The sequence below is a fragment of the Nicotiana tabacum genome, chromosome 23, assembly GCF_000715075.1.
Source record: "Nicotiana tabacum cultivar K326 chromosome 23, ASM71507v2, whole genome shotgun sequence".
In the NCBI taxonomy this organism is placed as follows: Eukaryota; Viridiplantae; Streptophyta; class Magnoliopsida; order Solanales; family Solanaceae; genus Nicotiana; species Nicotiana tabacum.
Window position 1 is genome coordinate 116,269,784 of NC_134102.1, and position 10,532 is coordinate 116,280,315.

At 37.0% G+C, this 10,532-nt stretch overlaps 1 protein-coding gene across 1 annotated transcript; it reads right to left on the reverse strand.

Moving 5' to 3' along the window:
• Window positions 1-249: 249 nt before the first annotated feature.
• On the reverse strand, window positions 250-2,788 carry LOC107779918 (putative purine permease 11). The gene is made up of 3 exons (XM_016600420.2): window positions 2,770-2,788; window positions 2,326-2,397; window positions 250-1,655 (listed from the first exon to the last, which is right to left on the reverse strand). Exons 2-3 carry the CDS (start codon window positions 2,360-2,362, stop codon window positions 553-555), a joined length of 1,140 nt encoding a protein of 379 aa, XP_016455906.1. The 5' UTR covers window positions 2,363-2,397; window positions 2,770-2,788; the 3' UTR covers window positions 250-552.
• Between the last annotated feature and the right edge of the window lie 7,744 nt (window positions 2,789-10,532).

A 10,532-nucleotide genomic window follows, 5' to 3' on the forward strand; every position in this document is an offset into this window, starting at 1 on the left:
CTAATTTAGATTCTCTGTCCATACTAATTTAAAACCAAACATATTTCTTTTTTTTATTATAGAAAAAGTATCCTCCCACCCTCCCGTAATTAACGAAGAGTAAAGGAAGACTCAACTGAACTGTGTCGGTCGGCACCTGTACCGGTGGGAAGTTGCGCATAAGTTGATACGGACACTACCATCATAAAGAATATATATTTATAGTTATAAATATGTTAAAATTGACACAAACTTAAAATTTAGATACTATTCAAAAATCGCCATACAATATTTTTCTTAATAATGATTATAGTACATAAAAAAGGACAAGAAGCATGCAATTATTTTTTGCATGATATTTAACAGAGAATATATCATGAAATTGGATGTAAAGAGTACCTCCTCAATTCCATTGACTTTATAATAAAGTATGCTTCCATATTTTCCCCGAATTTTATCAAGTTCCAGGTTCAAGTGACTGTTCATCCATCTTCATTCCAAACAAAGGCAAACATCTCCATTGAGCGACTATAACTGCTATAGTTTACAGTCCAAATCCTTTATCATTCCATTTTAAGAAGTATTCTCAACATCAGATTTTGAGGACTTAGCTTTGTAGTCATCAAGATAATTCTGATAAATATAGGAAAGAAATCCCCAAAGAGCAAGCAACAATGCAATAACTTTTTCCCCATCCATTTTATCATGGAAGAAAATCACAGCAAGAACTGGCACAACAGGCAAAGCCAAAGTACTTATCACATTAGAGAACAAAGAAGAAACCTCAAATATCAACCCCAATAAACCAACAGAACCAATTTGCCAAAGAACAGCAGTCCAAATCAATGTCATCAAATATGAAATTTCCCCCTTCTGAAATCCATTCATTTCTGCTGTTAAATTTCTCCATTCTCCGCTCGCGTATAGCCCCACAACACAAGCACAAGTTGCTACAAATGATGGATAAATTATCATTTTCAAGATTGTGTCAAATGACTCACTTTTGATCACCCTCTTGAAAGTTAGTTCTAATAAAGAGAGGTATAGTGCATAAGTTGCTGATGCAGCCACAGTGCAAACGAATCCGATCACGTATTTCCCAACTGATAATTTTGTACTAGAAGTATCAGATTCAGAATGAACTGCTAGTAGTGAAGCTGAAATTGTGACAATCACTACAGAGTTGAGTATTAAGGCTGTGAATTTTTGAGCGTTTAGTACGAAAGAGAACAGGACATTGAAGGCTAATTGAGATGCACAAATGAGGGAATAAGTTGAGACAGGGAGATATAACAGACCATATGAATACATCAAATTGTTACCTGCTAATAGTAGGCCAAAAAATACATAGAGGAGAGAAAGGTAAGATTTTGATGGTTTTTCGGACGATGAGGAGGAGACAATTTTTGAAGATTTAAGGAGAAATAAGAGTGGAATCAAGATTGGAAAACCAGCTGATTGAACAAATGTTGCCATCCATTTACTATTTCCACCTTTATCATAGTAAAATCTTCCTAAAAGTGTAGCTGCAGATTGTCCAACAAGTAGGAAAGTGATGTATACACATATTCTAAACCACCAACCGTAGTGTTTACTGAATCTTGAAAGTTGCTGCTGCTGCTGCTGATTTGTGTCATCTTCTAACATTTGTATTCTGCTTGATTCTTTGACAGCCACTACAACATTAATATAGTAATCAAATAAGTGAAAACTATGATGAAACACAACAAATAAAATTCAGTTGTAGAAATTTCATTTTTATTTGGTGCATAATTCACTTAATCAAGCTAAATTTCAGGACCAGGGCCGGAGCGACAACTTAGATCCAGTAGCTTTTGTTTAGACTCTCTATTCAGGGGCAGATGCAGTTTAAAAGCACCGGGTTCATGTGAACCCAGTACTTTCGACAAGGAGTATAAGTTTGTGTAAAAATTCACCAAAATTGCAAGAAATACATAGATATGAATCCTTAACTTAAAAATATAATGAGTTTGAACTCATAGAACTTAAATTCTGAATCCGCCTTTGTCTCTATTTGTATCAGGTAATCCATTAAATGTATATAATTATTTACTTGTGAACCCAGTAACTAAAACGAGTTATGAATTTAATGGCAAGTTCAAAAATCATAAATTTCAAATCTTAACTCTGCCGCCGATGATGGACATCGTTCTTTAGTTGGAGAACCCTCTAAGAAACATAGGAACAAAACCTACACCTCTACTCCTTTTCTTGAATCATTTTTACCAAGAAGAGTATCAAATTGTGATCATAAAGAGTGGATAAGAGCTAAAAAAGATGGGAAATAAATGACTTTTGGAAGGAGAAATAAAATCAGTGACAAACCTGGGATTTGCAGTTCAACTTCTTGAGTAGAGTCCATGATTAAGTTGTGGTACAGAGAGTGCTAATAAAATCCTGTTTTTCATTAATAAAGAAATCAAATTGAAGACGTATCACGTCTATGACATATTAGTAAGTCCCACCAGTTGAAATTTTAGCTTTTTAAAGCCAACTGTGTCTATATAGTATATAGTATGACAAGTTTGACGAATTTAAAAAGTTGAAAATGAAAATAGATCGACTCAATCTTCACTGAGCTAGGAAATATAGTTGCTTTTGAATGATTTAGAATTTGGTGACTAAACAATATTCTTGTGTTCATATTATGAAATCAATTGTTGAACTTTTTTAATTAAATATATTTTTCAATACATTTCTATATTTTAAATTTTTTAATTTTTAAAAATATCTAAAACAAAAAAAATTCGTGAGACTTTTGTCTCGTACCTTAATACTAACGCCCTGAACCATGATTGATAGATAATCCTGTATTGCACATTTTAGAACACTTTCTAAAATGAACCAAATCAAGCTTATCAAATAAAAAGTCGTGTCCATACTAACTTGCTCACAAGTCTAATCAGTAATCACTCTCATTGGATTCAATGCTTCTAGGAAAAAGAAGAAGGAATTAGGTGAAATATATTAAAGCAAAAAGGACCTACAATTTTGTGCAGCTAATCACTAAGATATATATGTACTATTGCAACAATGACTTTTTTACTTTGTCCCTGCCACATGACAAACGTTTGGCCAGCTGTTAGCATTCTCAGAAATAATCTCCACGATAAAACTTAGCACTATGGTTATTTGGTTCGAGGGTTTGCGTGAATTATTCTGGTATAGATTTTGGTATTAAATTTTATTTGGTTAGAAGTATTAGCTAAAATGAGTATTATTTTTATACCAAAACATCGATATAACACTATAACTTATCCCATATAAGAAGGTGGGATAAGCTATTTAATTTTAATCCAGGATTATACTCATGGGATATCCTGACTTTGAACCAACAACTACTATGTTGTTTAACCGTAAAACGGTACAGTTGAATTTATACGTGGTTTATAGACAAGTAGATCCCAAAATGATAAGTAAATTAAACAAGAATGTAAGACTTAGCGTTGAAATCGAGATAAGACAACAGAAATCTTGGTTTTGGGAGCAACGCTTAACAATATTAATAAGTAAGAAGATAAAATATTATTGAACTTAGAACAAAGTATAGTATGTGCTTGTCAGAAAATTCGTGTCCCTTACAATGGTTGTTGAGATCTCTATTTATAATTGCACATAGGGAACAAGGTCCTAGGATCAAGCCCCTCTTAAATGACAATTATGAGAGTCATTGAAGAATGTGTAACGGTAGGCAGTGAATGCTATATTCTCTGTAACGGACTATGCACTTAATGCTATAGAATATTCTCCATTAAATTCTACCGGGTGACATGCATTTATTCTGCCTTCATGGACACCATTCCTTTCAGGAACCATCAAGATCGTTGCCTTCGGACCTGATTGCCTTCGGCTCCATGTGTCGCTTAACCATGCAAGCAATTAATATGAACATATTTTACCCTATACAGATAGTTCCCCTACTTTTCGGTGGCATAACCTTGTGTCACCGGAAAGTTGGTAAAGATACCTTTCTTGGCGGAAAATTCTCTGACCCCCCATCTGAAAAGTTGCTGACAGTTGATTAGACGCACGTCTCTCCGCATTTCATGCCCCGAACACACGTCATCCCATGATTCAACAATATTTTTCCCGGTTATCGAGGTAATTATGGCCACGATTTTGGCCGCATATACCTTTACTTATACGCATCAACTTTCTTCTTTTACCCTTCATAACTTTCCAAACTCTCTCAAACTCTCTTTACTCAACTCATACTTGTTTTCCACTTCCTCTAATCTTCTTCTTTAGAGAAAAAACCCTTATTCTCTTCTGATAACAATGGCCTCCTCTTCCAGAAATTCCAGTGCTTCGAAAAACAAAGAAAGTGCTGATGATGCTGCTCCTACCACGATGAGCACCATCATTCCCAGAAAGCTTATTACAACTAAGGACTTCGATGAGAAGTACCCTTCTGCTAACCCCCGAACATGGGCTGTTGGCGTGTATCCTTCTTCCATCCGCCCTTCTAGCATCCCTGATGTGAAGGAAGATTGTGGTTGTCAAGATTTGAACATCATTGCTCCTGACCTGGCGGAGCGGGTAACCTTCTACAAGAAAGTTTTTACGTATGTTTATACGTATCACTTTTTTCTGGGCCCGTTCTCATTGAACGGGGGGCTTGACTCCGTTATCTTGGAGTTTTGCCTTCGTTGCCAAGTCTGCTTGGCACATGTGAGCCCTTCTGTGTAGCAGACTGTTGCTTGTCTTCGGCGTCTATGCCAGGAGATGGGAGAAGAGCTATCCCTGGCTTGGCTGATGAGCCTTTATTCTCTCAAGATTTTTCGTGGGGGAATGATAAACTTCAGCAAGCGTGGTCACCATGCTTTTCTAACTAGCATGAATGATGACAACGACCGTGGATGGATGGAGCAGTTCGTTGCGGTCGCCACCAGGGACACTATCCCGGCCACGACTCCTGTTGCACCTTATGTTTTCATACGTGAGAGTATATCGTAAGTTAATTGATGTAAGCTCAGAAATGAGATCATCTTTGAAATACATAAAGTAAGTTAATCATGTTACCGTGAAGGTTATAAATATTTAAGATCATTGATAACAAGCACCAAGAGTATTGGAAGGCTTAGAAGCTAAACCAATTGAAGCAAATAACCTTCGTCGGAAGTCGACAAATTGAGAATGTTATAACATGTACTTTTGGGGTGAGACTAGGGTGCTTAACATGATAAGGAGGTTATGTGTTGAGTTATTTTAGTCGTATGATAGCCGTGTGTTATGTTTTGAATTCATGCGAGTTGTGGAATAAAAGTTGGCAAAGGTCATCATAAGTTTCATTCATAAATGTGCTGAAACTTAGGTCAAATGTAGCGGAGCTTTTCTCTCATTTTAATAAGAATTACGGGGTGATCCACCTATCAAATTGAAGATATACAAGTCTATTTTCTAATGTATTAAAACATTCATCGATACGACATCGGAGTAGATAGATATTCATATTTTCACAAGATTGCACAGACGGGTGGGTGACAAGTAGGTGTGTCACCTACTTGTTTAAATGAAGGGACCAAATAAATCCCCCAAAAAGGGGAGGCCAAGGGGAATTTTAAGGGATGAATTAAATAATTTCTTTCGCTTATATTTCAGACTAAGAACATCAGATTGAAACCCCGCAACTCCTCCCCCCAAAATCCCACACAAACCCTAGGTAATTTCGGGTGATACAAAGTGATTCTAGTGCCGAAAAACCCGAACAACTTGCTAATTTCCCTTTCTCCTTCTTGTAGCAGTGTTGGGGGACTGGTTTTGGATGAAGAAAGACTAGGTTTCGTGGGTTATACTTATTCCAAGGTAATTTTATGCTTCTCTTTCCCTTATCTAAGCTTTTTCGAGTTGTAGCTTGATCGTAAAGACTAGAACTTACGAGTTTCGAAAGAGTAGTATGTTGTTTGTTGTGACGTCACTGTTGGCTGGTTGTGAACTTAATTTCAAGTTTAATTCATGGTAGTTTTATATGAGAAGAGGCTTAATTATGTACTGTTGATTGTGTTGCCTGATTTGAAAGAAAAGACTAGTCAGAAACGTGTTTTAGTAATATGAAAAAGAAGTTTCGAGTTGCTGAACTTGTGGGACTGCTATGGGGTCGTTTTAAAGTTGTATTGTGGCTGAAATTTAGTAGGTATAATTGGATATTTGGCGGTTAATGTTGTTTATAAATTCAGGAAGGAAGAAGGGGTTTAAAACTTTAGTTGTTTAGGCACAAACTGAGCTTGCCGCTTGTTGGGATTGTTAAACTTTTTTGAAAGGCTTATTATGATTATTGTTGATATTGTTTGGGATATTGTTGGTTGTTGTAACTTGTGGGAAGTCATATAAACAGGGAAGGTGATGTCCGTTTTATCGTAGAATAAAGTGTGTTGTTCAAATGCGATAAGTTATGGCATTCGCATTGTGATGAAAGTATTGTTCATTGCTTGTAGACAAAGGAGATGTAGGTTAAGTTAGCTTGAGAATTGGATTGGATATTATGAGGTATGTAAGGTCTTCCTTTCTTTTCTTTGGAATGATTCCGTAAGTTATGTTGCCCTTATAATGAATTCAAGGGGACGAGGCTTTGTATACGTACTATTCCGACGATTAAGGTCTGTTCACGAGTATAGTCATATGAATGTTGAAATGGATTGTGTTGATCACAATTTTATGTATTCTTAAGGAGTAAATAGAACCTTCCGAAAGGTTCTTGTCTTTTATATGTAACAAGACGTCTAGATGTTAATTAAACATGTATGAATGGTCTGATGAATCAGAAGTAATATAGCATATGTATAATGAGGGATAGTTATATATGAATAGTTCTTCAAGGTACTATAACATATAGTTGCAAAATGATAAGAATATTTCGACCTAAAGAATGGCACAACTTCCAATACTTACACGTCTGTGTTCACGAAATTGATAAAGACCCACGAAGATAGTTATGTTGCTCTCAAGTTAAATAAGGTTGATTATATACGAGGGTGATGTGAAGAGACGATACACATTACCTATGGAGTCATAAATTATAGAATATGCTAAGTTTAGCAATAAGAATATAAGTTGATAGAGCGTAAATCTCGCAACTCTTGTTACGTATTGATGAATGGATATATATATATGTATAACGAATTGACTCACAAGCTAAGAATATTACATAGCTATAAGTAGACAGAATCATGTAATCCCCAGAAACGAGTCGTGATGTGAAATAAGGATAAATATGCGATTCTAAAATAGTTACAACGCTGTTTACGGCTAAATAATATACAATACGAAGGATGGCCAAGTAGCTAAGGAATACGGATTGGTTACTGTAATGAGTTACTCACGAACTTATATGCTTATGAATACAAGTTTATCTATTGATGGTTGAATGATGTCTGCATGAGTGATATGAAATGAGTATGTGTAAGACATGATCCCTACAAACGGTCTATGAATGCGTAGGTGTAAACTGAAGCCCTGCGGACGGTTTATGAATGCATAGGTGCATAATAAAGGTTTGTTATGGACAGTCTCAGTTGCACGCATAGCCAGACCTCAGTATTATAATCTGTACGGATGGTCTACTATGTTACGCGTATGAGCCACTGGTTATTCATATTTATGAGTGAGCCTTACGGACAGTCTCTTATGAAACGCGTAAGTGCCACTTTTATGTTTCAGTGTAGCCCTAGAGATGATTGATCTATCTAAGGTAAGTATTCAGATATAAGGTATGATGGCTAGAAGAATGTTATAAATGAAGTTCCATAATATGATGGTTTCCAGTACATATAGCATATGGGAACAAGTTCAGGTATATCATGACACGGAATTAGATGTATATACAACACTCGCGACATTAGATGTTCTCGGCCAATGAAGCCTTCTCTTTTCAGTCTACATCCTTTGTAAGGTAATTTGGATAGTTCAATACTTAGATATGTTACGAATCAGAATAAGGTAAGTATGAATCCTGGATTTCATTGACCTTCCAGATTACTTTCAGTATATCATATAGACATGTTAGTTTAGTTTCAGTTCAGTTATTCATATGTTATCTGCCGTACAAACTTAGTACATTTCTTTGTACTAATCTCCCATCGTTGGGGCACTTCATTCATGCATGCAGGTTCAGGTATCCAGTTTGGCGGGCTCTTATCATAGATGGAGTTAATATCTAGTTGAGTATTGGCGAAGCTCCATTTTATCTGGAGTACAGCCGAGTCTAGAGGTTATCAAACTGTCCTATGTATTTATACTTTTGGGTATGTCGGAGCCCTGTCTCGACTATGTTTCGATGTCAAATACTCTTAGAGGCTTTGTAGACACAGGTTCATTATGTACAGTATGTCTGAGGCCTTGACAACCCGTGTGTATTCATGTTTTGAGTACGATGGTTTGCTGATACAACGTTTGCTCACTTATAGTTATACATTATGAGTTGTGGCTATGTTGGCCCGTGATAATTACAGGAAGAATAAGTTAAGCCAAGTCAGCCTAGGTATGTTCTAGTTTTCATCAAACGATCATGAGTTACAAAGTGGTTTGCTCGGGCCAGTACGGCACCGGGTGCCAGCTACGCCTCCCCAGGTTTGGGGCGTGACAAATCCATCCTTTCCTAAATTATGGAACCACACTTGTAAGTACATCGTCTTTCTTTCTAGTTAATATTGTCCCATGCTATTGTTGATCCTTCTTCTTTCACTATTTCAGCAACTTGGTGGACACCACCTAGGGTTGAAGGCTTGGACTAGTGGGTCCAGAAGGTTATGGATGTCACTATGCCCGAGACCCGCTAGTGGAAGGAACTGGATGTTAAATATGGGTGGAAGGCCAAAAATCATGGTAGGTTGAACTTATGTTGCCTTCACTTCTCTTATAAGAAAAATTGGTTAACCTTTCTTTCTTGTTGAATTCAGGTCTTCCACAGGGCTCTGTTACCATCCCCAAGGAGGATGTTTTGGCTGATCTGGATGATACGGCGAGGTTGCTGCAGGAGACTTTTACCCGAATAGGTATTACCGGGTCTACTTCCGGTGCAAGTGCTTCTTCTCGGAGTCCCCGACCGGAGAACAAGCAACAAAAAAGGCGATGTTCTTCTTTGGCCGAGGGAAAAAATAAAAAGGCGAAGAACGCCGCGCCCGAGCCATCCACGGACGTTGTGGTGATGAGCGTCGCGCTGTCACGCCCTGAACTTGGGCCTGGACGTAACACGACACTCGGTTCCTGACTACATGTGACTGAGCGAACCAACTGGCTGGCTTAATTAACATATGATATCATAACATACTGAATACGAAAGATAAACTAACATATGCTGATATACTGAAAGTCTGAGTGATATAAATCAAGTGCAAAAACACTAATATAAGCCTGAAACATATCTGTAGCCAAAATTGCTTAACATGAAAAGCCTGTGACTCTGTCTAACTATTACCCTAGTCTATGAAGCCTCTAAGAAAGTACTGAAAACACTAACTATCTATAAATACTGAGAGACTGTAAAGTAAGAATAATGTCACGACCCAAAGTTTCCCATGTCGTGATAGCGCCTATCTCAATACTAGGCAAACCGATAATCTCAATAAACTCCCATTTTTTTATGTTTAAAAACAAAATGATTAAATTAAGCGAAAGAAAATTCACTAATACATATATAAACACTCCCAAAACTCGGTGTCACTGAGTACATGAGTGTCACGACCCCAAATTCTCTCCGCTGGATATCGTGATGGCACCTAGTCTCTAAAACTAGGTAAGCCTAACAATGCAGAATAATAATAAATATCTGAAATAAATAAACTATAATTCAAACAATTTCAACTCCCAAAACCCGGTAAAAATAAATCACAAGCTTCTAAGAATTTATTCTCAATGTCTCTATATATCAAGGTCTAAATAAAATATAAGGAAGCAACATAAAATGATAAAAGGGGACTCTGGAGTCTGCGGACGCTGGCAGATATACCTCGAAGTCTCCATGCGCAGGTAACTCACTAACGTCTAGGCTAGTAAGATGTACCTGGATCTACACAAAATGATTTGCAGAAGCGTAGTATGAGTACACCACAGCGGTACCCAGTAAGTGCCAAGCCTAACCTCGGTAGAGTAGTGACGAGGTCAGGTGAGGCCCTACTGGAATATAATAATGGCATGGTAAAATATTTAACAATATAGTAAACTAAAATGACATTGAAAATGAATCAAGTAGTATGTCACCATTTAATTACGCAAAATAATTGCAAATGATATCTCGTGGAAACAAAACAGAATTTCCTTTCAACATTAAGAAAATCACAACAAATAGTCAAGGCAACTGCGGCCATAAATCAATATCAACAACGGCACTACCGAGGTACCGCCTCGTAGTCCCAAATCATAAATAAATTTACAATATCACATTTCCTTATCTTACCGCGGGAGCCTTCACAATTTATTTTAAAGAAAATATTATTCCCAAAATAGCTTCCCGCGTTTTAGCCATCCTTATCACACCGCATGACTTCTAGTAGTTTTCCCTACAAGCCACGCGTATCAAGCCACTCTTATCTCACCGC